At 44.2% G+C, this 27,692-nt stretch overlaps 4 protein-coding genes across 10 annotated transcripts in view; 3 read left to right on the forward strand and 1 right to left on the reverse strand.

Annotated features, from left to right (window-relative positions):
* LOC102206865 (solute carrier family 43 member 3-like) overlaps nucleotides 1-2,443 on the forward strand; it is an 8,917-nt gene extending 6,474 nt beyond the window's left edge. The window contains exons 7-12 of the mRNA XM_005737406.1: nucleotides 549-703; nucleotides 859-1,002; nucleotides 1,089-1,196; nucleotides 1,270-1,456; nucleotides 1,650-1,761; nucleotides 2,306-2,443. Of these exons, the coding sequence (XP_005737463.1) occupies nucleotides 549-703; nucleotides 859-1,002; nucleotides 1,089-1,196; nucleotides 1,270-1,456; nucleotides 1,650-1,761; nucleotides 2,306-2,443 (844 nt within the window). The remainder of the gene's footprint in view (nucleotides 1-548; nucleotides 704-858; nucleotides 1,003-1,088; nucleotides 1,197-1,269; nucleotides 1,457-1,649; nucleotides 1,762-2,305) is intronic.
* A 1,019-nt stretch (nucleotides 2,444-3,462) lies between these two features.
* On the reverse strand, nucleotides 3,463-12,058 carry LOC102215363 (uncharacterized). The gene is made up of 7 exons (XM_005737348.2): nucleotides 11,806-12,058; nucleotides 8,691-9,022; nucleotides 8,139-8,203; nucleotides 7,899-8,056; nucleotides 7,304-7,807; nucleotides 5,391-6,877; nucleotides 3,463-4,967 (listed from the first exon to the last, which is right to left on the reverse strand). Exons 1-7 carry the CDS (start codon nucleotides 12,044-12,046, stop codon nucleotides 4,317-4,319), a joined length of 3,438 nt encoding a protein of 1,145 aa, XP_005737405.1. The 5' UTR covers nucleotides 12,047-12,058; the 3' UTR covers nucleotides 3,463-4,316.
* Nucleotides 12,059-12,526: 468 nt separating this feature from the next.
* noctb (nocturnin b) lies at nucleotides 12,527-27,179 on the forward strand. 7 transcript variants are annotated; one of them, XM_005737350.1, is made up of 6 exons: nucleotides 12,527-12,590; nucleotides 13,728-13,891; nucleotides 23,807-23,952; nucleotides 24,049-24,217; nucleotides 24,382-24,713; nucleotides 24,818-27,179. In XM_005737350.1, exons 3-6 carry the CDS (start codon nucleotides 23,815-23,817, stop codon nucleotides 25,358-25,360), a joined length of 1,182 nt encoding a protein of 393 aa, XP_005737407.1. In that variant the 5' UTR covers nucleotides 12,527-12,590; nucleotides 13,728-13,891; nucleotides 23,807-23,814; the 3' UTR covers nucleotides 25,361-27,179. The 7 variants fall into 7 exon arrangements, with proteins under 7 accessions (XP_005737407.1, XP_005737408.1, XP_013767384.1 ...); XM_005737351.2 differs by lacking the exon at nucleotides 12,527-12,590 and adding an exon at nucleotides 13,481-13,560; XM_013911930.1 differs by lacking the exon at nucleotides 12,527-12,590 and adding an exon at nucleotides 13,481-13,560 and having other exon boundaries at nucleotides 13,728-13,882.
* ccdc175 (coiled-coil domain containing 175) lies at nucleotides 14,019-16,775 on the forward strand. Its single transcript, XM_005737357.1, has one exon. The coding sequence runs from the start codon at nucleotides 14,424-14,426 to the stop codon at nucleotides 16,638-16,640; it is 2,217 nt and encodes a 738-aa protein (XP_005737414.1). The 5' UTR covers nucleotides 14,019-14,423; the 3' UTR covers nucleotides 16,641-16,775.
* Nucleotides 27,180-27,692: the final 513 nt, after the last annotated feature.

A 27,692-nucleotide genomic window follows, 5' to 3' on the forward strand; every position in this document is an offset into this window, starting at 1 on the left:
GTCATATGATTGTTGGGCTTTTCTCTGTATCTACTGTACAATATAAAGCACCTTGAGGCGACTTTTGTTGTGATTTGGCGCTATATGAATAAAATTGAATTGAATTGAACTGTGTCATCCTCGGTAAGAAGGAATGGTACTCCACAGTGATGTAGTTCAAACAAATTTAATGAAGGAGATGGCAGATGGCATAAACCAGATGAACAGCATTTGTGGGAATGTGATTGAATTATTTAAATGTAAAGGGGGTGTGAGTGCGTGTGTGGTCAGGTGGTAAGCACGCACATAGTATTAACTCACATAAGTAAATACGTTAATGAGTGAGTGAGCAGTGAGGTCCTGATCTTCAGGGAACAGATCAGGTGGTATATGTTCTCCACTTGCTTTCCGCTTTCCCTGTCACAACACTTTCTTTGTTTTCTTCATCTTTCACCACAGATGACGAGCATAAACCTTTTGATTTTTAATAATTCTGAGTCACTAACAAAAGAACAAAAGTGACCAGTGCAACGTTGATTTTGAATGTGCACTCATTTTTAATCACACTTTTTTCTGACGTTCAGGATAAACTGTGGAAAGGGAAACACTGACACTGTGGAGGAGACTGAGATAAAGGAAGGTCCGCCGACACAGGAGTCCCCTGAGACGGAGAACACGTCGCTGGCACCCGAGGGTAGGACAGAGGCTCAAAACACAGAAAAAGGTTCTTATAGCCACTTTACCATCCAAAACTGTTTGTGTCAAGTGTTTCTACTGTTTGGCCAACAAAGAAACCACTGCAGGCAAATACAAATACAAATACGTGTAACAAAGTAGCATGTATTTGTTGATGTTTTACACCCAGTTTTGTGTGTTCAGTGCAGTCGTTCGGCAGCTGTGTCAAGTCCAGGTTCTTCATATTTCACCTGGTGTGGTTGTCCATCATGCAGCTGAGACACTACTTCTTCATTGGCACGCTCAACTCCATGCTGAACCGGCTGGCTGATGGTGACTCCAACCTGGGTAAGTCATTGTCCTCATTATCATCTTTGATCCAGATATTGTCTGACTTCATTCTCTTGTTTTCTCATCCATCCCTAAATCATCAGTGAGCCAGTACACCAATGCATTCGCAATAACTCAGCTGTGTGGCATCCTGTGTGCCCCCTGGAACGGACTCATCATGGACAGACACAAGAAGAAGCCTCTGGCTCCGGGTAAATCAGTGAATGCTGTTAGAACGACTTGTTTTCATGTGGAAACTCCTTCTGAATCTCTCTTGTACTGTAGGAGAGACGGAGCAAGAGGCGGACCTGCGCTCCTCCTACCTGTCCCTGCTCCTGACTGCCCTGCAGTGCCTCCTCTTTTCTGTGTGCACCTCCATTGCTTTTCTCCCACTGCAGTACTTCACCTTCATCCTGCAGGTCCTCAATCGCTCCTTCCTTTATGGGGGGAATGCAGCCTTCCTTAGCATCGCGTGAGTTTATATCAAACACACATTTAAAACTTCACTAGTTTCGCTTTTTTGAGTTTCCCCTGTCCTCTAAACTTCTCAGTTTCAATTAAAATACAATTTCAGGAGGCAAAATAATTTCAGATTGAGGTAACAGAGAATTTATTCATCAGTTAGACACAGACACGTTATAATCCTTTGGTTTCTGCTCTTTCAGTTTTCCAGCCTGTCACTTTGGGAAGCTGTATGGCCTGGTGATGGCTGTCTCCGCTGGAGTCTCTGTGCTGCAGTACCCCCTTGTCTCCGTGGTCAGAGAATATCCGTTTTATGTAGGTTTTTACCCCTCATCCGTAAAAACCTGATGAGGTATTACTGCCACCCTGCTAGGCGGGCAGACAGGACACGTGAATGCAATAGCTTAAAAACAGAGCGATGTAGGAGCTTCAAATTGATCTCATACGTGTATCTAATAAAAATATCGGACAGGTGCCAATCTCAGTGACCTCAAGGTTAAGGTCAAACATAGATTTTCTTTTTAAAATTTGGACACATCTCATTTAATGGGTTTACTGTATTTTCATGACTATTTACATTGTACATATCGTTATGAAGTTACGATGAGTCAAAAGTGCTGAAAAATTAGTAACATTAATAAGTACCAAATTCCCCCACCTCGATGAGGTCCTGTAAATATTTACAACAAAAAGTTGATATTTTGCTTCATTAAATGTCACTATACTTGAGTGTCTCTGATTGATTTAACATTGAACAACCCAGCAGTGGCTTAATATCAACACAGGTCAATATTTAATACACTTTTCTTGCATTAGCTGTGCTCATGTGAATGCAAACTTTTGTCTGAATCTGTTCCAGGTGGACATCAGTCTTATTTTTCTCACTCTGCTGGCGTTCATCCATCCTACAAACGTCTTCATCCACTGCAGAAAACAAGGCCGCCTCAGGAAGGACCATCCCGAGAATCGAGCCAGACACTCGTCTCACCGTCTGTAGAGAGACGGTGAGACGAGTGCTTCAGCCTGTAGAAGGTTCAGGTTCTCTTTGTTCCTGCTCACTGATTTAAACTAGAAGCACAAGCATTTGCTTTAATGTTTTGTTGATCCTTATTAATTCACTTTTGTGAACTGTTTTTTGTAATAATCCAATAAAATTTTGTGTTAAACACTTTATGGTTCAGAAGAAATATTTGTTTGAGCCATTTAACACCTTGAAAGACTTTAATAACATTCAAAATAGATCAAGATATATGTATATGTGTGTGTGTATATATATATTATATATATATATACACACACACACACACACACACACACACACACACACACACATATATAGATATAGATATATAAAACCACAAATTGATTTAATGGAAACCAACCTTTCCATTAATCACAGGTCAATTTCTGTAATATTGATCTGGTCAAGTACCAGAGGATGGTGTTGGTCAAGTTCAGCTGCTTTGATGTTCATGACATTAACAACAGGTGCACTGCAGGGCCAACAATGACACAACGGCCAAAACAGGGATGGAAACTAAAAAATTTCCCTCCACATCTTTTCTGACTGTTTGCACTAATTTTGCGTTTGGCAAAGGTTAGTGTCATTATTTGTAGCATGAGGTGACACCTAGACTCTACAGAGGTTGCACAGGTAGTCCAGTCACTCCTGGATGACACATCAATATGTGCCATTGCCTGAAGCCTTGATGAGTCCCTCAAGAGAAGACATAGGTTTTTCCCACATAGAGATCTGACATATATTTAAAGTTTTCCTTTCATTTCTTGGACCACTGTATTTCTGTAACTTTTAATGGATCAAACACAAAAACGAAAGACCTACGAACAAGCAGAAACTAAAGCGGGTAACAGAATCTTTAGCTTCCTCAAAAATTGCCTCATTGATCAAAAAGGTATGGACCTAACGGCATAAGAAACCCCAGTATGCAATACAGAGCTTGTTTTTACTATACATTTATACAACTTATGGTGAAAGTAATGAACTGCGCAAACAGCAACGTTTTACATTTATATTTATTGAACAGTTAGGGCTACAACAGTTACTCAGCATTGATGTGAATATGCAAAGACTGAAGAACGCAGCAGTCTGAAGTAAACATGGTACTAATGCTGAGCCCATAGCAGACCTACAGTTAGTATAGTGATATCTACTGTTAGAGTTAATGTGCTTCTAATCTACTGTGGAACAGTACTATATAAATGAGGTAAGGCACTGGATGCTACAAGCTAAATCATAGAAACTATAAAGTTGAAAGTAAATCAGTAGTAAAACAGTCCAAAAATCTTTGATCTCCAAGTAAATAAAAGTGAAAATCATCAAAAATCGCACTCTTTGGACTTCAGGTTTAAAAGTAGTTGATAGAGTTCAGAATGAATCTAGATTTTTTTTTTGTGTGTGCTGTAGGAAAATACATTGATGGAAAATATTGAGGATTAACTCGTGAGCCGACTGTGCTGAAATGCAGCGATTTCTTCGTAACGTGAAACAGGATGGCTCTTCTCAAACAGCTTTGGGTAAAAATATGCTGGAAAAATTAAAGCATGTAAACTTGCTTCAGCAGAATCATATAATAAAATGATAATGCTAAAAATGAGCCTAATGGGAGCCTCCTTAAATCTGCTGCATGCATAGTGTTGTGTATAGCTTTCAGTACAGGAAGTGTTGGACGGCAGAGACGGATGTTTCAGCCTCGCAAACGACACACCTGAAAATAAAAACTCTTTCTAATGAGCGCGCCGTTGAGTGTGCGCCAACCTGTTGATCGTGTGTTTTTAATTGTTGTGCTAGGGCTTTGGTTTCTGTTTGCGAAGTTGTAATGGCACAGCTGGGGATGTTTAACTTTGCACCTTTATGGCATCTTGTCGTCGCTCCGAGCTGCCGTTTGCCCACTCTCAGTTGTGAGCAAGTGGTTGTGATGCAGAAAGAGGATTGCATCCAAACTTTCTGGAGGAATATTTGATCTCTTTCTGTACGTGGCTCCTCCTCCTTCCTCCACAAAGTTCTGCGCGCCGTTTCCCACCACCGCGGGGGCAGCCAGGTAGGCCCGTGCCACTGTGGCCAGCAGTGGGAACTGCACCGTCTTCGTCCTCCACCACTGCAGGGGCTCCACGCCCAACGAGGCCCCTTTGTCAGCTCTGAAGACAGACATCTCCATATCGATAGACTCCTCCACAGAGCTCTGTCTGCTCCTGGGGGCGGAGCAGAACAGGTCTCCCAGCAGAAACTCCATACCTGACAGCCCACCCTGAGAGCCCGGGTCTCCTGGCTCGCTGTCCTCCACGTCGCTCTCATCATCTTCATCGAAAAGCTCTCTGAAGTTGATTGGGCGGGACTCTTTGAGGCGTTTACTCCTGCGCAAGAAGTCGCTCTCTGACTCTGGTGACCCGGGGGAGGGGCTTCTCTTCCTCTCGCTGTTCTTCTTACCTCGACTCCGCTTCTTGTCCTCCTTTGCAATCCTCACGGCCTCTTTCTTCAGCCAATCAAAAGTCTCCGTCCGGTCCTAGAAAACACCAGAAACCACAAATAAAATAAAAAAACAGGAATGTAAACCTCTCTGTCGTATCAGAAACTTAACATCATAATGTGAAAATGTGTTGTGTTAGAGATAAACCGTGACTCCACCCTGAAACCCTCTAGCTATCCAACTCCAAATCCGAAGAAGTGAAAGACCTTTGTGTGGACAGATTTGTTTGCTTCCACTTTTTTTATTTTATCTTTAACTTTTTGGTAAATCCTGTTTATTAAAGTCAATTTAATAATAAAAGGAAAACATGTTAGACATAAAAACAAATTGGAAGTTGGCAGTCGATACACTGCTATACAGCCTGCCTGCTAAATGTCTCATTGAATATCAAAATTAGCCATCTTGATTTGATTTGTAGAGAGTGCTATAGCTGTTTTAAGGCACTCTTTTCCGACTCACCTTCTCCTCCATGAAGCCCAGTCCGTGGAACTGGGGGTCGAGGGAGCACGCCACGCTCAGGACTCTGTTCACAGCAGGGCTGTCATAACAGTGTGCCAGGCTCCGCCTCATCATCCTCTTTACCTCCTTCAAGATGGACGACGAATCGCACGGCCGGGACACGAGGTGCCGTGAGAGCAAGCCGGTGAGGATAGGTTTGATGAGAGACAGTCGGGGGAACGCCTCCTTGGCGAGAGTCCGGCACGCCACGTCCAGAGGTTTGAGGACCGAGCAGAGCTCCTCCAGAACCTTCCATTCAGAGCGCAAAGACGTTACACCCGTAGAGGATGTGTTGGAGGTGGAATTGGCGTGGGAGCTGCCGCTTGAACTGGACTCTGAAGCGCAATCTTCTTTGGACAAACCCTCGCCTTTTATTTCTTTAATTACACAGCAAAAGAGGCCTTTGTGTCTGATGAGCATGCTCAGTAAAGTGTAAAGGTTATTCCAGGTTGGCTGGCTGTGTGCCCACGACGCAAGTCTGGCACGCTCCTGTTTCGTCAGACTTTTGAGGAGGTTCTGGGTATGAGGCTGGTATGAGCATTTGTTCTGAGCAACTGGTAAGAACAGGGTGGAGAGAAAACCCTGGAACTGGCTGAGAGTTTTGGAGATGACGGGATGTGACATCACTTCCTCCACACAGTCTTGCACGGCTCTGAAAAAACAAGGAACAGACGGAAGTCCTTCACTACTGTCAGCGTGCTCCGGCTCCCCGGGCGACACAGAGTCTTCCCTCTCTAGGAACGTTGTTGAGTTCGGATGGGAGGCGCTTCCTGCAACCTCTGCCCCCTTCTTGCTCTTTACTGGCTGTGTCCTCATCTTGTTCCTTATCTCACCTCCCAGCAACATCAGATTAGGCTGGGAGATTCCCCACTCGTGCGCCATCACCTTCACCTGGGCCTCCACCGTTCGGACGGCGTGCTCTTCCCCCCCGCTCTCTGTCAGCCGCTGGGTCGCCAAAGCAATGTTCTGAAAGCTAAAGCTACTGTCTACGTAGTGAGCCCAGAGCGTGAGGTACCTCTCAGTGTTTCCCTGCCAGTTGTGGAGCCAAACCTCTGCGCTCAATGTCACAAAGTAAGGAACTTCCTTCTGACTGCTGGAAGCTCGCCCACGTCTCCTGTGCTCGAACTCAATGGGAGCAGTGTAGTCCTTAACCTCCTCGCTCTCTCCGCTCTCACTTTTCCTCCTGAGCAGCCGAGCCAGGCTCGCCTTGCCTCGGGCGTGGTGGTCCGTCAGCAGACTCTCGAGCTGACAGGACAACGGCAGCTCCTTGTAATTAGGCAGCAGTGTGAGAATCAGCTTTCTGAAGCCTTCGCCTTCCACAAGAGATGGCGGCTGGAGGTCCACGATAAGAAAGTTGGCGATAGCATCGATCACTTGAGTGGACAGAACCAAGGGGAGAGTGCTGATGAGACCGCTGGTAAGTGTGAGCGGCTGAGAGCGTTGTTGACCTGTTTTTGTGAAAAAGCAGCTTTTAAATAGGAAATTAAAACAGAATTAAATTCCTTTCTGTTCTATAACAAACAAGAGTTAAGTAACTGAAACTCCATATTTGATAAAAGCAACAGTTTTCTAACTCACAGATTTTGCACAATAACAAAATACGTTGAGGAAAATAATCTTTTCTATGAATCCCACTGATTTAGGTGGGATCAAGTCAAAGTGTGGTCAAAATACAATCCCTACAAAATAGATAAGGACATGATTTAATGCACCCATTCATCAGTCCAAGATGATGAATCCCCATAACTAAATGCTTTAATAACTTTGGAACATTTATTAATGAAATTTCCCCCAGAGATTCTGCATCACTTACTCTTTCTTTTAACCTAATAACTTCTGGCACTGTGCATTGCAAACAGGAAGTAGAGAGTTACCCAGTGTGAGACTCCGGTCCTTGTCTTTCAGCTTGAAGTGGTGTTTGTTGGTCAGGTGGTTTTGGAGATCTGGCACTCCTCCCGCACAGCTCACGTGCTCCATGCACAGCTTGCACACAGCCGTGTTTCGGTCCAGAGGCCGACCGGTGGGGTCGGGCTCGAGTCCAAAGAAGTACCACGGGCTGTTCTGGATGGCGTTGGGGTTGCTCAGCAGTTTCTCAGTTCCAGGCAGAAAATCATACTTTTCTATCGTGTGAGGAGACGGGAAGGAGATGACAGAGGTGGAGACGAAGGAGGAGCCAGTGATCATGCTGCCTGGGTCGCTGACGGCGTCTGAGTTCGACATCGTCGTCACGTCGCTTATGACAGGCATGGGGCTCTGTGATTGGCTGTGATCTGACCAAAAGGAAGTGCTGCTCGGCTCCGGGAGGGTGACCAACTGAATGTCCTGCAGGAGGCGCAGAGCCGTCTCCTTGTCTCCAACTTCACATTTCACGTTGTCACCTGTACATCACCGACAAAGACAAATGTATCAGGCACCTTTACAGAGCTACCTTTCAGTCTGTACTGCATTAAAAACTGGGACAGAGCTCACCCATCCCCAACCCCAGAAGGGTGGCATAATCCTTGCCGATCCAGACCCGGAGCTCTGCTCCCTCTGAGATGGGCTGGGAAACCCTGTAGTAGATACGACGGTAAAACTGGAAAACGTCCAGGTTGTGCTCTTCCTCGCTGCTGGTATATCTGACATACCTGAAACACACAACAAATGCGTGAAGTCTGCAACTACATCAGAAGATAAAAATAAGCAAAAGGAACCATAAAAACTGCCCACCTCATCCAGTTCGATTTGTTTTCATCAGAAGCGTCCACGTAGATAAAAGCAGCATCGTCTCTGATCTAAAAACACAAAAAGCCCATCTTTGTGTTAACATATGGCCAATAGGAAACAACCCAAAGATTAAACTTTTAAAGCACAAAAAGGGATTCTTTACACACAGCTTTTGTCATTGTTGTTGGGTTTCTTCCCAGTCATTCTGCTACAAGAACAACTTCTATCAAAATAAAATTATATCTTGTAATTCTTTATTTAAACTAAAGACAACAAAATATTTGCTTTATTTAAAGCAAAATACTTTGCTTTCCCTCTCAGTTTTCAGACTGCAACAGACTGATATGGGGTCCAATTCGCTGATCAATTTCCCATTTTACTTCCCGTTATGTAATTTACAGAAACCATTGTTGATTAAGAGCTGAGGCTATGCTGGAATCTGTCCAAACGGCCTCTTAAATCAACACGGCTTATAATTTATAACAAAAAAACTAAACATCCAAAAACTGTCTACACGATGCTGTATGAACAAAAGTGATCGTTCGTTTTACTCACAGCCCAGGCATATTTGAGGTTGGCCGGCATCTGTCCCTTGCACACTTCTCCTACAAAGGGTCCAAACATGACACCCTGCTGAAGGTGGCACTTGGCGTACACCTTCATCTCCCCATTCTGCTCCTCGCCCAAAGATCCAGAAGCAGATAGTCCAGACCCGAGGTCCCCACAGAGGCACAGGCAGGAAGGCAGAGACAGCGCCGCCCGGGAGGGGCCGCTGTGGAGCCACGGGTCTCCGGGCGGCAACACCGCATCTGGGACATAGTTCTGGTTGGAAGTAGGCTGGAGCGAGGGAACATCCTCAAAGAACTCTTCATTGTTGAGATCCAAACCTGGAAAAAGAATATAATAGAGAAATAATGAAACAACAAAGATATTACTGAAAATTCAGGGTCGGGATTCATCTTCACGGAGCATACTTCCACTTTCTTGGGTCGTTTTAAGCAACAGAATTCAGAAAGACAGGAAGCTGCTGTATTCAGATGAGGGGAAAAATACAATACAGACAAACTTTAACGTCTGTATTACAGCCAGCCACCAGTGCTAGCCCGCCGTCTCCTAGCAGATGCACATATGATATGTTTATTGTACAAATTTGAAAAGAAAAGGTGATTTTCAGAAACGTTGACCTCTGACCTTCAAGTCAAAGTTGCTGGGATTTGAACTCTATATTTAGTAGATGCACCCATGGTATCAATTTGAAAGTTTTACATTGCCTCATTCTCGAGTTATCCTATTGACAAACTTGCGTGTCCACACCACCCACCCGCCCGCTGGGGTGACAGCAACGCTCCCAGCCACCAGGAAGAACACCAGTCACCATTAAATCTGTGTTCAGTACGTGAAGTGAGATCTTACCAATAATTTTGCAGATCAGGTCTACAAGTGGCTGATGGCTTTTATTTAATCTTTCCCCCTCCTTTTAATCACTTTTCATTTTGTTCTCTTTATTTGGATTTGATGATCTTCAGTCAGATCACACTGAGTGTTTTTTTGTCTTGTCTTTTCCCACCAGCCCATCCTGAAGCCTACAGAGTGAAATAAGCCTGTAAAGGCACTAAAAAAGAAATGCTGTCACTGGTGGCTCTTGTAGCATCAGGGTCGATCATAACAGAAGCTTTAAGTTTAACTTTCGAGGTGGTGTCTACTCAAACTATCATCACTGAAATAATGAAGCCACTGCATCGCTGCTGCAAAGACAGTGTGCTCACATGGACTTCTGACAGCAGTACCCACTTGTCAGGCCCTGCTGGGCTGTCTGAATCGCTCTGTGGTAATATCACGCTCTGCTGCTTACGGCTGCAGAGGAATAGGGTCAGGTGACTTAATAAAATTGTATTTGAGTGATTCCCCAAACCTCGGCGTATCTGTGCACGCTGTGAGCCCGGGGCCACGCAGATGGTGGACAGTGCGACTGCTGTGATCGATTCTGGCTCGCACGATTGATGTTCACACATGTAGGCCAACACTGAGCCCATATAATTAAGTCCTGCAGGGAGAGTCTAGCCATAACCTCTGAGCTGATTAACTCTGAGACGGGATGCTCAGAGTTTCCAGCTGCACAACAGCTGATCGCAGTTCAATACACTCTGTGCGTGCTCACCCTGAGTTATGAAAGAAAGCCATCATCAGTTGGTAAAGCAACAAGAAAATGAAGAACAGAGCCTCCATTTTAATCTGACAGAGCAAGGACTACGAACAGGACCAGGACAGTTATCTTCAAAAACATGAGAGGCGAAGAGACTCCTTTTAGTCAGTGTTATCCAATAAGTTGTCTTTTACCTAGATCATTTTTTTTTTAAATAGATAAAACTGACAGGGGCAAAATACAGGTAAAGCTGAAGTTAACATGTGGATCAAACCGATCTGACACAGTTTAGTCATGCACCTCCAAAGCACTCTGCAACAGTCTTGAGCCAACAGTTTTTATATTGTGCTTCAAAGGAGGCAGATTGTGTAGTGAGTTACACATTCATCTATCAAGCAAGAGATCCCTGGTTTGAGCACAGGTGGAGACACAAATCCCTCTGGGGTTGCATCTGGCATCAAAATCTGCAAACTCGAATACCCAGAGCTACATGCTGAGTCAGTAAGAGGGCAGCTGAAAGAAAAAGGTCTGATGAAGTGATGAAACCAAGTTATAAAATATTTGGATCAAATGTTTTCCAATATGTACAGAGGAGGTAAACAAGGGTATACAGGCATCTGTAAAACACAGTGGAGACTCTATCATGGCTTGGGGCTGCATTTCACCCAGTGATGTCATAAAAGTACCATTGGATTTTGATCCATCATGCAATACCATCTAAAAATCATCTGATTGTCATGCTGAAAAATAAAGCTGCTGTCAGTGATTCCCAAACAAAGTGCTGTAAAAGTATATCTGGATAGAAAAGAACATAGTGGAACACCTCACCAGAGCCTGAACCTTAACATTACTGAAACAGTGAGAGAGGGGTCTATTTGTATTAGTATTTTTTCCTCATATGGGAGGGTTTTGTTTTGTTTTTAGAGGGGGCGGCTTAACACCTTTTAGAAAAATTGCTTGTGGGCAGTGAGAGTTACACGGAACACAAACCCAGTCTTTCTCAATGTGCATGAAACAGTGGTTATGGATACAAGCGGTTTATACCATGGCATCAACTGCGCATGTGTGACTGATAGCTATTCGTCATTTATTGCAGGACTTCCTGATGTAAAAACACATCGCTGTACATAGAGTATGGTACAGTTTATTCAGCGCGTACGGTATAAAAAAAAATGCACATTATCTGAGCCAAGTATCATCCGGTTGATGATCGATCTGTTGTTTAGAAAAGCTACCAGATTGTGAGTGTGCACAGGCGCAGTACTAAACACACCTTGTCTGCAAGTTAACTGTAAAAAAGCTGCATAGTAAAGCAGCGTCGGGGCTCAGGGACTATTTTTTTGTCACAGCACTAAAATGCAACTTTCAAGCAACCCCAGGTGAGCCATGTGAGCAGCCATGTCTGATCGGCTTTACTGGGCTGGAGGCATGCAGGGTTCAGACATGTGAGAAAATAAGTTAATGCATACTTTAAGATTCCACAAGTTTTCAATGAAGAAATTATTTTAGGTTTAAAAAAAAAATCACCTTGAGTGTCAAGTAAAGCTCCCGAGGTCGCGGAGGAAGTGGTCTCAAAGAAATCAGCACGATGTCGCCTTTTCAGGTGGCTTCTTAAATTAGTAGTGTTTCCACCTTTTGCCAGCACTATTTTTCGGCACAGGCGACAAACGGCCTCACCGGTGTTCAAAGGTCGCCCCTTTTCATCCGCCTTTAAGCCAAAATACAGCCACACGATGGACTTGCTTCTGGGTTTACTGATAAGATCCATGTTTCTGTAGCTCTGCAGCCTGCAGCCCCGCTACCAGATCTGCGATGCATAGACAGGAAAACTACACCACCTGATTACATGCAACGCTCTTGTACCGCACAGATTCAGGTCAATGACGACGAAAACCTTCTTTCTAAAAGTAAAAGCAGCAGATACCAATCAATATCTTAAAAGTTCCTGACTGCAGGCATGTGTACGACACGTGTTTTTAATAAATCACTTCCCTTCAAAGATGTGAAAAAAATCTCACAGCTCTCAGTTTGGTTTTAAAATGAGAAACCGGTCAAAGAGCGTCCACAGCTTTTGTTTAAACACACACAGAACTGCAGCCAGTGGGACCGCATGGCCTTCTACCTGCTCTATTTCTGGGCTTTTTACGTCTTTCTCTGTAGACTGACGACAGCACACTGCGACGGCCGAGTGTTGCCACATCTTGTTCTCAATACGCCGGTAAAAAACACCGACTGCCTATAAAGATAAACACAGTCTCCACAAACCTCGGAAAAGGTTAAGGAGGAAAACAGCTATCAAAGCCAGCGTAAAGGTAAAAATGTGTGTGTGTGTAAAGCGGGCAGCTGCAAAAGGGTACCAAAAACCCAGGAGTCCTGAGGACCAGTGCTGCAGACATGGGCTGTGCTTGACCTGATGCTGTCCTACTACAGGATTTTTTTTTTTTACCTGATATTGCCATTGCATGCTACAAATTATCAAATGATTGTCACACATTAAAAAAAGAACTATCCATGTAATTTTATTTCATGTATTATGTTAGTACTTGTTAGATTCTGGAGCTTCTGATAAAAGGTAGACGTTTTATTTATATAGTGCCACAACAACAACAGTTGCCTCGTATGGTTATTATAGACCCTATAATAATACAGAGAAACCCCAACAATCAGATGACCACCTATGAGCAAGCACTTTGGCGACAGTAAGTAGGAAAAACTCCCTTTCAACAGGAAGAAACGTCCAGCAGAACCAGGCTCAGGGAGGGCCAGTCATCTGGTTGGGGCTGAGGGGAGGGAGACAGGACAAAAAAAAACATGCTTTGGAAGAGAGTCAGAGATCAATAATAACTCATAATTATGTGCAGAGTGGTGTATAAACACACGGTGAGAGTAAAAGATTTTTTTAATGGTTTGTGCAGACGAGAAAAAAGCTGAAATATGCACAAAGTTTACATAGAAAAAAAAGTTTTTCGCAAGATATTTCCTCTCACGCTATATTATGATGATGATGGTGGTAGGAAGCACCATCACCTTGGTTCAAAATCGGCTATAAAGTGCTCAGCTAGGGTGAGATCTGGCGAAAGCTGCAGCATATTATTGACGGGTTGAAATAAAAACTTTTGTAGCTCACCAATGCCTTTATTGAAACCAGCTTTCTCTTGATTGGCTTATTTGAAAGCGGGTGGGTGGGGTTTCCTGACATGACCGTATTAGGAATATTGACTGTCCTTGTCATCACACAGAGCTGGGAATAGAAAAACCCACAGAAACCAAGCACTTTGACAGGTTTGAAGCCTTGTGGATTACAAGGGTCAGCTACACTTTTTTTTAATATGAATACCCATCATGACAACAGATCTATTTATCATCCATCCCTCTATTTTCTTCCTCTCTCTCGCTCTGTGTGTGTGTGTGTGTGTGTGTGTGTGTGTGTGTGTGTGAGGCCCCATTAGGCATTTAATATTACTCGGGCTAAATGAGAGGCAGCAGAAACCCTACGTGAAACCGTAAAATCTGGCAACCCAGGCAGCTGTGGCCGGCCTCCCTGCCTGCGTTGGATGTTAGCTGTGGTCCTTCTGACTGAACCCAAACAGCACCCCCAAATCGGGTACGCCAGGTAGGTAAGCACCATACCCCACTGCTGACAGTTGTAGCATTTAAATTTTGGGACCGGGGGCACACAGTATTTTTTCTATTCACGTTTCAAACACTGACTTCGCCAAACTTGCTTTGTTTTCCTGGGGCTATTTTCTGGCGGTTAGCACTTGGCTGATAGGTAGCTTCGAGCGTGCTGACGTCACCGGGTTGCCGTAGAGCTAGTAGCGATGGGGACACCGTTGCCCTGGCGACAGCGCTCATAAGTTATCGGCGATTGCTAGCTGCTGTATGAACTTTAACGCTGCAGAAAAGGCTTCAGGTGAAGGCTTTACTTAATAAAATGAATCAAACAAATATCGTGGGTTAAATAGCTTAGGATTTTGGACTGACTCCACCAGCCTTTTTTTTTTTTTTTAAACAAGTAGCAGACAGGGGGGTAGCTGTTACCCCGACGACAGCACACACAAGTCATCCGTGCCAGCGAGCATCTGTTTGAAACGCTCCGTATACGGCTCGGAGTGCCGCTAACACGCTCCAAAACGTAGTCACATATGGCTTCTTCACTGGTGCCCGACTTTTCATCGGTTATGGTGGTTCTGGAGCGTTTAAAGGAGCTGGACGAATACCTGAAAGAGGAGGAGGTACCGTTCGCACCTGAGGCCAGCCTCCACCTGATGGAGATAACGACTGCTGTCAGCGAGCTGGAGGCAGACAGGCGTGCTGCTCGTGAACACTTGGAAGTGGAAAGCATAGAAAACAGCAAACTGAGACACCAGATCAGCAACATGCGTGAACGAATGAGCAAGGAGATCATGGCTGATGTAGCAGCGGCGCGAGCATCAAATGCCGAGGAGATCCAGCAACTGTGCAAAGATCTCAGTGCAGTCTCTCAGCTCCAAGAAGAAGCTACGAAAATGCAGGAATCCCTTCTCAGCCAAAACAAGTCCCTGTACCTGGAGCGGGATCAGGCGAAGGCTAACCATGATACCATCATGGCTACTCTGAATGATCTACTTGCCCTAAAGTATAGCTCACAGATGCAGCTGAACATGACGTGGGAGAATATAGAGGAGCTGAAGTCCTGCATTGCCGGCGTCAAGCAGGACAGATTAACCCTGGAGCAGAACATGAAGCTGGAGAGACAAGCCTCCTCCGTGAAAAGAAATGACCTCTTGGAAGAGGTGAGCAATGTTGAGGAGCAGACAGAGCAGCAAAACCACCTGAACAGGAGTAGCAGAAGAGAGCTGGATAGCATTACCAATAAGAAAGACAAAGCCCAGGGACGGCTGGATGAGCTGATGGATGAGTTGGGTATGGTCGAGAACAACATACACAGACTGAATGTGTCACGGCACCATCATGAGGAGCAGCTGGAAGGGGAAGTCCAAAAGCAATGGGAGCTGAGGCAACAGAGGGATCTGCTGAAGGAGAAACTGCATGAGTTGGAGGAAGCCTTCAGCCTCACTGTGCAGAACTTGCAAGAGGGAATCGTCACAATGGACAGTAAAATAAAGGAGGGCAGAGCATCAAAACAGCATTTAGAGGCAGCCCTGACTCAGGTCTGTGAGGTGTTCAAGCATCGGCACACTAAAGAGAACTTGGTCAGGGCTGAGCATCAGCAGGTCTCCAAGCAGCTGGAGTGGTCCAGGCTGCAACTGGAGGAGCGTATTGCCTCCATCATAAAGCATGGCAGGGAGATCAAAGAGATGGAGAAGCAGGTCAAAGAGCTCAAGGAAACTGATGTAATTAACAAGCGTCTCGTTGAGAGGAATCAGGAAGAGCTACGCAGCAATATGGATGCAGGAGAAAAGAATGTGGGCTGGCTTCAGGAGGAGAAAGAGCGACTCCTGCAGCTCCTGAAGGAGGCAAAGAGGAAACAGGAGGAGCATATTGAGAAAATGACATCTGACATCAGTAGTACCCAGAGAAGATATGAGGAGCTGCTTCAAAAAAAAGAAGCGCTCCTGAGGCAGGAGCCCAAGACCACTGATGCCAGCCTCCTGATGAGGCATGTGACCCGGTCCAAGGAGGAGTACGAAAGAATCGAGAGCCGGCAGCACCAGGAGTTACAGCAGCTCACCACTGATGTCGACAAGGTTGCTCAGAGTGTTAAGGAGAAGCAGAGGGAGGTGGAGGAGAAGGAAAAGATTCTGAAGAAGGTGGAGGCCGAGTGGAGCGATGAGCAGAACAGGCACCACAGGCTGGAAGAGCTTCTCAATGAGCTGAGGAAGAGGAGGAGTGAGATGGAGCTTTCAATTCAGGCACTGAAGGAGAAAACCAGTGAACTCCTTCAGCCCAAAGAGGAAATGAAGGCTGAGCTGGAGGGGCTGCAAACGTGCCACATCAACACGCTCCACAGACAGGCATCTGAGCTGAGAGCCGTGGAGGTGGGCATCTACGACTGTGGTGTGAAACTGGAGCAAGTCACCATGGAGAACAGCAGGCTGCAGTTCCATATCAGTCAGATGACGGAGGACATCGAAACAGCCAAACTGGAGACGCACAAATACTGGCAGGAGGCTCAGAAGTTCAGGCAAGACACAGAGGCATTATGGGAAAGCTTACAGCAAGCCTGGGCGGAGGATTTAATGTTAACCCAGGACCACGAGAGCAGTGAAGGCGTCCTGTTCATGTCAATTAGTTCTCTGCTTGACCATCTGAAGAATCAGAAACAGCAGTTAGGAAACATTAGCACGCTCCTTCACCAACAAATGCTCGACTTCAGCAAACGACTGGGAGACAAGACCACAGCGAAACTATGCAGCTGACTTTATCCAGGATGACAAGTGGACTGACTTCAGGATGTCAGCCTGCTGTCTGTGCACAGGCAACATTTGAGCCTGATATTAACCTGTAATGTGGACAAAAAAAGTTTGGTATAAGATGAAGATAATTTGAAATACTTTTTTGTTGTGGTTGGTTCACTTTGTTTCTTGACACAATTATCTGAAAAATGTTACCAGAGGTGGTGCTCGGTCCAATTTAAAACTGAACTTATGGAGTTGATGAATTTTTGAAAGTAGTTTTTGTTTGCGAGATGGGCATAATTGCACTTCTCATGCGCTTTCACAAATACAAATCATTTCCTGTGTGACTCCTACCAGCAGATGGCAGAATAGATCTGGCTTTTCCTCAGCGTGACCTTTCCCCGCAGTTACAGGGTCAAACGCACACCCACTTGTACTTCCTCTCAACAAAAACATGCACACACATGTATCCAGAGGCACGTACTCAGAGGGCTAAATACTGGTTTACTAAGACGGAACGAAAAACAAGGCTGCAGCTGCCAAAAAGTCCGTTTTAAGAGGAAGTCGTCATTTTATTCCAGTGAAGAAGGTAAGTCTCCAAAAAGCCCAGAAGTAAACTTTACTTTGACCTAAGGTATCTGTAGCTTTGTGCTTTGGCTGGACCTTCGTTTATATTTAGACAGTTTTGTTCATGTTTTTAATATCTTTGTCTCTAAATGAATCTGCTTATCTCGTGTTCAGGATTCTGTGTGTGGTGTATCTGATGCCACAATACAAGCTGTTCTTTTCTGAGATATTGCTTCACAAACGGTAGATTTCATCACTACCTCAAACTGTTGTTGTCGAAAGTTAATCCTTTTTTTAACGATTGGCTTCAGCTGAAGGACACACACGGCTCAAATGTAATGTTATCAGTCATAACAAGATGTACAAAGACACAAATGCTGATGTTCTCATCTTACATTTAAGATATTTTATCGTTACTAAGGCAGGAGTGCTGAATTCAGTTTCACTAAAGGCCGTGTTTGTTAACATGTTTAAATACATGTCGTACCTTTCTCAATGTAATTTGGTCCACATTAAACTTCGTTTAACCAAAAGGATTAAGAAAAGAAAACCAGGGTAACTGACAGGGAGCTTCCAACAGCTCAAAGGATGATCCTGAATTTGACAGACACTCATAGTTTTGTATCCTGATGTAAGAGCAAAACCAGAGATTTCTGACTTTGCTCTTACCCAGCCTCTTTCATAGCCCAGAACATGCCAGCTCAGTAGTTGGAAAACAGAGCAAGCTAATAAGAGATCTCTGGTCACGTAGTTTCCCCGTAACTCACAGCCGAGCCTTCTGCCAAAAAAACCGCTGCAACTCTGAGAATGGAGTCTAGGAAACGCTGTGCTGCAGCTAAACGTCTCACCTCAATTCAACAAATGGCCAAAGTCTCAATTTCCTGCCTGAACATCTAAATGTTGACACAATTGACCCAAATGTAAACAAAAAATGTTTCTGGGCTGTGACCACACGGCTCACTAAAGGCCCTCATTCCACCTCCATGCAATCTGTTTGTGACAGTTAGACCATAAACATGCACATGAGCAAGCTGGAGGTTGTTTTGCAGGCCTCTGGGAATTCTCTTCCTCCGTCTTCTCATCCCTCTGCTGGGCTGAAGCCCTGCTAAGCTATTGTCCAACTCTCCTTGTGTTACTGCCCGTCTCTTGGCCTCTCCTGTGCTGAGAGACTCTGCAAGCCTGGTTGTGATAGCATGTGTGGATGTGCCATACCAGGGGACCTCCGATCCATTCAGACTACCTGTGTAACCTGAATGGATCGGAGGTACCGTTTCATGCTATCAGGAAGTGAAGAGGACAGGGCTGAGGAGAGAGTGATGGTCTGTGGTCACCAGCTGAACCACTCCCTACAGTAATTGGGGTTGTCTCGGTGTCTCTCCAGCACCTGTTGTACTTTGTGAATCCAAAACAATGGCTCATGTTCCCTAACCTCTGGATATATCCATGAAATTTAAACTGACTTTTTTTTTTTCTAGAAAACTATAGTTTTCTAGATAATGCAATTTAAAAATGGCCCCTCATGAAATGATACTAGAAAAATGTATAAAAATACCCATGAGAGAAAGTTTAAAGCGTAGTTCAGAGTGGCTTAGTGTAACACAGAGAGTTAAAAAGAGATAAAAATGTTTCTCAGCTGGATAGACGTTAAAACCTGCAGCAAAGTTATGTCTACGACACAAACTGTCAAACTGAAACGTCGAGCAGCTGATCTGCATACAGACTGCTTTCATTTTAGCTTCTTTTTAAGACGCTCTTACCGTGTAAGACAAACTGCTGGTGGGTGTAGGCAGCTAAAAACATTCTTCTCATTATATTTAACTGACCGTGCATGTGGTTTTGATGAAGCACCTTTCTGTTATTTTAAGGTAAAAATAATGGGAAAAAACTATTTATTAGTGAGGGCCTGTCAGACACATCCTTCAGTGGAATCCCCATCACTGGCCCAGACAGATCTAACAAGTTTTTATTGGCCCCGGACCATCAGACTCTGTTATGTTGAACCTTTCAAATGTTTCCTAATTTAACTTAAAAGCAGCAGTGGTGCGTTCACATCACAAGATCACACACGTAGTTAAAGCTGTTTCAGCTCCTCTAAAAGGCACAAACTCATAAAATCCCCCTCACAGAAATCTGACAAGGCAGCTGCCCTCAATATGGAAATGTCAATAACACCACCAGAGGATCCAGTGACAACTCTCTGGCCCCTCCCTCCTGCCAACACTCGTGCACTTAGTCACAGTTACATAGATTTACTACAGGTCGTCTACAGGATGTGAGTCATCCTGACCACACAGCGGCGTGCACGTGAATGCTCAGTGATCTTGATGTTCGTGATTCTGCTACAGTTAAAAATGACTTCCTCTTTGTTAAAATCAGCTGTGATAAGCTTAAGGTATGGGTTGTGCATGGTCAGCGTGCAGGTGTGAGTCATCCTCTAAAATTAGATGTTTTGTTGTTGTTGTTGATAAACTACGACAAATGTGGTTTTGTGGGCTCACAGAACATCTGATGTGGTGTAGACAGCTACCAACTCGGAAGAATTTCTACTAGAAAAGAAGCGTGATGATTTTAATGTGCACCGAGCTCCTGCTTCTATAAACAGCTGCTCTGTAACAATGCAGCAGCCACACAGTAGCAAAGATTCCACAGAAAAGTAACAGAGTGAATAAAATGTAGTTTGGAAAAATAACAAACAATAAATCTATTAAAAAAATCAATAAAAGATCTGTACATCCGGTGTTTACAATTTGCAAAGTACAGACGTTAGGTAACTATAGGTTACTATCCCTGCAAATCCACTTTCCACTTTTCACCTAATTGCCTTTAGATGTTGATATGTTCTTAATGCTTTTGCACAGAAATATAAAATATACACCTGGTGTTCTGCATTATAGTTATTACCATCATCTGCCTGCAGACTGGTCGTTTTATTAATTGCAGCTGCCTGATGCAGTCCGGTGCAGATGCACTGCCATAGGTGCAGCTTTTCTTTACAGGCTGCCACATAAAAAGTATCTAGAGACATTATATAAAGAGAAAACATTTGAAACCAGATTTATGTACCGATAAAAGTTCAGCTGATGCAGGTGAACAGCAGCAAAAATAGATCTACTTTTACTATTGAATATCTAGATGAATGCACAATTACAATTTGCAAAGTAAAGGCATTAGGTAAAGGTAAGAAGTGGACCAAACCACTGTGAGGTAGATGAGGGGGAGTCTGTCTCTCAAAATTGAATGAGTTGCTTTCTATCTGTTATTTTAGCTGAAAACTTTCTCTGTAGGTAATGTTATTTAATATTATATCATTAAATACTTACAGTGATGCAAAAAGGTGAGCCAGAACTCCTTAATCCCCCTCCCCCCTTTTCATTAGTGTGCCATTGCCAACCCCAGAGCTGCGCTTTTGCCCCAGCCCTGATCACTTGGTACCTTGCAGGGAGTGTCAGAAATATGTGGAGTATTTCTCTCTTTTCTTTTATAAACATATTAACAGTCCCAAGCCTGCAGCGTTGGAGCAAGTCTGCCAATGATGTCCTTTCTTCATTTTCTATGCTCACCATTCGTCCCGACAGAATAGTTTTAAACAGATATTGGTCTTCTTGCTGCACGCGTCCTTTAAGGTGACCCAAGTATAAGATCAGAAGTGATCGTAGATATGAGAAATGAATACTGTCCCAGGGGAGTTTTATTTTTCCATGTCCAAAAAAATATTTGAGCATTTGACTGTTTTTGATTTCGAACATGTAAAAATAAATAAAATATAATACATGGAAAACAGAAAAGCAAAGTAAAAAAATAAACTGCGTTTCCACAAACATCTCGAGATACCCCACACTTTACATGCTCGAAAAGAAGTAGGATGAATTAATAATTTACAAATCAGAGTTCATTGATATATATATAATTGTTTATTTGTAGTGCTACGAGAGACATTATATAAAGAATCGACCTGGCGCTCGGTGAACCAGTCAGTCGAAATCTCTGATAAATATCTGAAACACCGTGACGGCGGGTGTGTCGCCCTGCACTTAAACAGCCCAACAACAGAGAATTAATTGTAGAGGATCCATCGTGATCAGGTCTGCGTAACGAATAGAATGTCTCTATTGTTACTGTAACATCCAAATAAGTGAACTCTCAACAGTGAAAAGATCACTTAACAGTCACTCCAGATTACTCCATTCTCTCAAATTGCACAAAGCACATTGAAATGGACATTGCAGCATTTAGTGCTTGTACAATAACCGCTCACACAGACAGAAAGCCCCTAGAAACAGCATAGAAAAAAGGAGCTTGTGTGAATGGGTGAATGAAGCAAGTTGTGTAAAGCAGTCCATTTATAAGAACCAGTCTATTTACCAGATAAACCAGTGAATGTTATCTCGTGTAAGATCTGTAAATGCTTCAGCAGCCTGTTATTGTTTGTGTCAAAAAAGTTGATTGACAGGTTGGAAAACTACAGCATGTGTGGAAAAAAACTGTCATAGCACTGCTGAATGGTTAATTATAGTCATGTGTGTGTGTGCGTGCGCGCTGCTGTTACAACAGCCAAAATGAGGAAGTTGTTACCATACGTTCACACGCTGTGCTCTCACAGAGCGATTAGAAACTATTAACACGGTGTACTCGGGTGATAGGTGTTATGGTGTATCAGCGAGGATGAGTGCGGGTTATCGTGTTTTTGTGCGCCTCTATATTTAGTCGAGGGCCAAGTCGCTAGAGTAAATCTGTCAGTCATATCAGCCACTCAACAGGTTTGCCCCGCGCTCTCTCTCTCTCTCTCTTTGACTTTGTCGCTCTCTCCCTCCTCTCTCTGTCTCTGTCTCTGTCTGGCACATGACCTCTAATGCTCCATATGGTCCGCTGACGTCTGCGCTTCATAATTCCTCTTCCTCTCTCTCTCTCTGAGGCTTTATATGCAACAGTGACAAGTCATAGTTATTTCCACACACAGACCGCACATCTGTCACTGTCTCCTGACACACTGCAGACGTTTAGCCTCCCGAGCGGACAGGCAGCACATCTGTTAGGTAGCATTAAAAAGAGCCATTAAGGACATTTAACTAAGGAGTACCGTGGACATTGCAGAGGAGCATAATGGAGACTCTGGGTAAGAAGAAGCTTTTTCTTTTGGGTGTTTTGGTCGTCAGTAGCTCTTAATTTAGTCTCGCAAAGTCTTATTAGAGAGGATGGAGTTTTTGGACATGTGGTTTTTGCTACGTACAAAAAAAACTGTGGGGTTTAATTTAGTCAGCCTTGAAATAAATTTGTTTGTTTAAGCATATTTGGCACATTTCTGTTCAGTAAGTAAACACAGAGTCTTTGCTTTACGCTTCTATGTGAAAAGTTACGTGGTCACCACTCCAAGAAAAGGACCCTGGCCTTGCTGTGTGACTGAATTAAAGCATTATTGTTACATATTAATAAATAATATACTAATATCAATTTTAACAGAATGAAGATGCTTGTTTAAACGTGCTGCTGTTCTCCGTCTGTTTCACGCGAGACTGCACGGATCCTAAACATCCAGCTCCTTTTATAGTCACGTAGTTCTGGTCTCGGAGAGCTGAGAGGAAAAGTTGGGTGTCAGAATTTTTATGTCGGAGCAGAGGTCAATCTGATCTCTGCAGCACATTTTTTGTCCGATTTAAGGAACTTGGAGTGCGCGTTACAGAGAGGAGTGCATTACTTCGCCTGTTAATTCTCCTTGGAATGCTGAAGCATAACAGCTTTTTTTGCTTTGGTCTTGCTGAAAGTCAAAACATTTAAAGATGCAAGATTATTGCTTTTTGTGTTTAGTTTGCACCTCTTTCAGTGTCTCTCGGTACAACATCTGCCCAATATGAACCACTTTGGTTTCTGAAGTTGTTGCAGATAGATGCTGTTACACACTCGTGGAGCAGGCGGTGTGGCACACTGATTTTTATCAGCAGGGTGTGGCTTCTGCTACCTGTAATTCATAACTAAAAGTTGTTTTCTGTGTTTAACATTTTTGGGGGGAAGCTTTTGTCACTTTTATACAAATTTTTGTCAACTTGGATATCTGCACTTCAACTTCTCTCCTCTGCTCTCTGTTTCACCAGTGAAACCCAAACAGCTCCTCTGAGAATCTGTCCCCAGCTCCACGTTTGTTTTCTTAGGTTTTCTGCGTGTGAAACACTGAGTCACTGCATTGACTGCTTGTTTTGCTCAAGCATAGAAACGTGCTAACAAGGTACAAAGGCTTCTTTGGAAGGGGTGTTTTACTCTGAGTTTGTTAGCTGACTGTTTAATCCAGCTCAGTCTCTGACACACACTGGGAAGCGCACGTGTTATTTTTAGGTTTAATGAGTTTGGTCACGTGTAAGCCGACAGATGCTGCTGAAGCAGAACAAAAGGCTGAGTTGCAGCTGTCACTTTGGGGGTTTGTTTCATCTGGACTGCTGACGCTGTGATGGCTTGGTCCTTACACGACAACCTGAGCTGAAGCTCAACAAACGCTGGGAAAGAACAGATTATTCTTTCCATAAAAGTACAGATGTGTGTGTTACCTTCAGTTTATACGTCATGTTAGAAAGGTGGATGTGTCTCCATCCTATCACATGCTTCACTGTCGCTTTGATTTTCCTCCTCACCAGTGTATCCGATGGGTGGAGGGGCCACGAAGCTGTACAACGCTCTGACTCAGCCCCTCAGCAGCACCAGCTCTCTTCTCCCCTTCCCTTCTTCACACCTGAACCCCCAGCTACCTGCATTCACAAAGCTGGATCCAGATTTCTGCCCGGTAGGTTTTCTTCTTTTTCTTTTGTCTTCAGACTTTTTCTTTTGAATATTTTCATCTAAATATTAAGTGTTGTCTCTCCTTCTGTCGATGGAGCAGGAGGGGTCCTCTCCATGTCCCCCTGATCCAGAGGAGCTGCTTCGTCAGTGCGAGGAGGCCCTCACGGACCGACCACCTCGCTTCGACAGGAAATTTGTTCACATCGGTGATGGAGACGGCGCCCCCAGCAGTGTCATCAGGGTGATGCAATGGAACATCCTGGCTCAAGGTAGAGTGCACTCACTAAGATGGACTGTAGTTTAGGATCCGTCTCTCCATCACTCAGGGAAATTTAATATTCACACTTTCTGAGTCTGTTTTGGTGGAACACAAAACACATGGTGGATAATGTTGTTACTGAAGTCTGGTCTCCCGCTTCCTCCTGTCCTGCAGCTCTGGGCGAAGGACTCGACAATTTTGTCATGTGTCCTTTGGAGGCCCTCAGCTGGTCCCGCAGGAAGTACCTCATCATGGAGGAAGTCCTCACCTACCGCCCCCACATCGTGTGCATGCAGGAAGTCGACCACTACTACGACACCTTGCAGCCGGTGCTGGCAGGTTTGGGTTACAGCAGCCACTTCTGCCCCAAGCCGTGGTCTCCGTGCCTGGGCGTTGAGGGCAACAACGGCCCTGACGGCTGCGCGCTGTTCTACGACGAGTCGCGCTTCGAGCTCCTCGACAGCGTCAGCATACGACTCTCTGCCATGAGGATTCCAACCAATCAGGTGGGGAAAAAAATAAATTTTGTCAGGTGTAGTATTTCTGGAGCTTTAGCCTTTCTGGGAAAAATAAAACTACAACACTCTAACTCGCTGCTCTCTGATCGCAGGTTGCCATAGTGACCACGCTGCGCTGTCGGATCACGGGTAAATGCGTGTGCGTGGCCGTGACCCATCTGAAGGCTCGTTCTGGCTGGGAGTGGCTCCGCAGCACTCAGGGGTCAGACCTCCTTTGGCATCTCCAGAATGTGGTCCAGAAGCAGCCCAGCGACCCCGCCGCCGACATACCTCTGCTCATATGCGGGGATTTCAACGCAGTCCCAAATGAGGAGGTGTATCGGCGCTTCGCCACATCGCCTTTCGGCTTGGACTCGGCCTACAAGAAACTCAGCCGGGACGGTTTGACGGAGCCGGAGTACACGACGTGGAAGATTCGGCCCACGGGGGAGTGCTGCAGTACTCTGGACTACATCTGGTACACCAAGGACACGCTGAGAGTGGATGCCGTCTTGGACATGCCCACCGAGGAGGAGATCGGGCCAAACAGACTTCCGTCCTTTAGTTATCCGTCCGACCACCTCTCTCTGGTTTGTGACTTCAGCTTCAAGGAGGAGGAGTGGGAAGGAAACAACAAACCGGCACACCGGAAGTGATGACGCTGTGGAGTTGAGGTTAGCGCTTCCTCCTTCTCGCTTTATTGTGTGACCAGGAGGTCACATGTGAGTGATAAAGACAGTGTGGCCAAGACTTTAATGGGACACTGTGTACCTCTGCAGCACGAGATATTCCAGCTGCAGGTGTGCTCTACCTGTCGTCAGACTGCACACACGTACTTTAAGAACTCTGTGCTTCATGCTGCTGATGCACTACAGGACAGACATGGTCTGAGTATCACACATATGAGGTGGAATCAGGGTAGAGTGTTTCCCACTCTGGATCTGTCACCAATGACCTGATGGATGTTAAGAGATTAAAATGATGAGTGAATTTTTGTATTTGTATTAAAAAATAAAAAAGGGCACGACAGAGTCTGGAAATGCATCGGACATCGTCTGCAGTCTTCTTTTCTGGCGACAACACATATCTGTGCCAAGACCTTATGTTCATGCACCTTTTTTTTATTTTTTTGAAATTTTGATGAGTGCAGATAAATTAAAAACTAATAAAGATAAATGGTTGCTTGACAGTAGCCGATAGTTTTGTGACTTGATATTGGTTCCTTCTTAAGCTCTCCACACCACAGACAGTAGTAAAGAAGGGCGCAGCCACGGTGACGTCACACACTGACCCAGGAGCTGAGCGTCTTTGCTGTCGTCATTTTGGCGTTTGGTAACCGAATGTGACGAGCCTGCGTATAGCCCTCCATTCTGACTCACAAAATAGACTTAATGCTTTGTTCAGTATTAGTACATGGCCATTCTGCAGTATTGTGTGGTCTATGATCTTTAGCCATAGTCACCTTCGTATCTGATGTAGATAAGAACCTTTAGGAAACTACTGGAAACTGTGTGCCAGTTTTGGTTGCTTAGCTCATGATCACATAAGATGAACTGAAACTAGTAGCTTGTCAGCTGAGGGTGTGTTTTAAAAAAAACAACAATCATCTGATTTCACAGAGCTTTAGTTCCCACAGCTGTTCGCCGATAACGATCGAGCAGACAGCTGTTGTGTGTCCACAGAGGCGCACTGTTGAGGATTGGTGAACATCGTACGTTTTGTATGTAAAACTTACTATTCAGCCATTCATTTTAATATTTACCACAACTTTCCATGTCCGTTACTTTAAAAGCCTTTTGAAATCAGATGATTCTTTTTGATCCACCCTCTAATTTCAGAGCAGAAGCGTCGCCCCCTTTTCATGATATAAAAGAAAACACTTTCCATCTTTTAGATCATCAACAGGGGCTTCAGTTTTAACATTCGGAAGTTAAGTCCATCTTTTCTGTTGTCTGTGGTGCACAGAAAGCGTCTACCTCCACATTACCACATTGTTCTCAAATGTGATTGGTCAATAGTGGCACTTTATTCTACAGGTGGATTACAAACAGAAGCCAGGCCTCTCGTCCCCTCCCTGCAAACATCTTTTTATAGACGTTACAGACTAAATAAGCTGCTCGCACCCTCTCTCATGCCTCTTTTGATCTGCTTTGCCTGCAGTGATGAGTCAGCTGTAGTTTGCAAGGTTAAAAATTTGGCATGTCAGGAATGTTTTTGTCTTTGTTGTTGTCTTCCGATACCTCCCGTGCAGACTTGGCAGGTAACACCAAATAACTGAAAATCCGATGAAATCATTTGTAAAATAAATAGAAATGGAGCCCTTTCTTCACATTAAGGCCAAATTCCTACTGACCCCACCTGTGTGATGATTGCAACTGTGTGAGAAAGTTGTTTTTTCTTATAATTAACTAAAACTAGATGTGCTTTCAGTTGTTTACTTGTGATATGACAATAAAGAGTTGATTCCAAAAATAAAAGGCCTGTTTCCTCTTCTTATCCAGGTGTACGAGTGTTTGCTTTTTTTATTTCCATGTTCAGGTTTTGAGATAATTTTTAGATTTCTGCTTCACCTAAAAACAAACAATTGAGCTGAATGGTCAAAACAAAGACAATTTGCACAACTGAATTTCACCCAGATTCTTGTCTTTATCGTTCAGTAAACTCAAACTGAATGCAGAAAGGCTGCCCTGTGCGTGCTTCTCATGAGTAAATATTATCACTGTATGTAGTAACTGCTGTATTTGTGACATGACCGTTTGTCCAGTTTGATCCAAACACCTGGAGTAATGTTTGGGAAATAAGTTTGATAATGTACAAAAAGCTCGAGATCATAGTCTAAAACAGCTTTTTTACAGGTGGCTCAGATTCTCAGAATTTGAGAAATTTCTTTAACTCTTCAAACCCTTTTTCACTTTCATGTGTGAAATAATATTAGGAGACTTACATGACCCTTTTCATATCGGATGGTAAAACATAACTTCTGCTTCT

This window comes from Pundamilia nyererei, unplaced genomic scaffold (assembly GCF_000239375.1).
Source record: "Pundamilia nyererei isolate P.nyererei 1_Seehausen unplaced genomic scaffold, PunNye1.0 scaffold00075, whole genome shotgun sequence".
Lineage (NCBI taxonomy): Eukaryota > Metazoa > Chordata > Actinopteri > Cichliformes > Cichlidae > Pundamilia > Pundamilia nyererei.

What these genes read in the sequence shown, in the direction of transcription:
- LOC102215363 (XM_005737348.2), bottom strand. Translation starts at nt 12,046, where the DNA reads ATGGATCTTATCAGTAAACCCAGAAGCAAGTCCATCGTGTGGCTGTAT. An exon ending in CCTTCTGGGGTTGGGGATGG is followed by an intron (nt 7,808 to 7,898) that starts GTGAGCTCTGTC and finishes GGTGATGTACAG; the next exon opens with GTGACAACGTGAAATGTGAA. An exon ending in GGACCGGAGTCTCACACTGG is followed by an intron (nt 6,878 to 7,303) that starts GTAACTCTCTAC and finishes TCACAAAAACAG; the next exon opens with GTCAACAACGCTCTCAGCCG.
- ccdc175 (XM_005737357.1), top strand. Translation starts at nt 14,424, where the DNA reads ATGGCTTCTTCACTGGTGCCCGACTTTTCATCGGTTATGGTGGTTCTG.
- noctb (XM_005737349.2), top strand. An exon ending in TGGATCCAGATTTCTGCCCG is followed by an intron (nt 23,953 to 24,048) that starts GTAGGTTTTCTT and finishes TCGATGGAGCAG; the next exon opens with GAGGGGTCCTCTCCATGTCC. An exon ending in ATGGAACATCCTGGCTCAAG is followed by an intron (nt 24,218 to 24,381) that starts GTAGAGTGCACT and finishes CCTGTCCTGCAG; the next exon opens with CTCTGGGCGAAGGACTCGAC.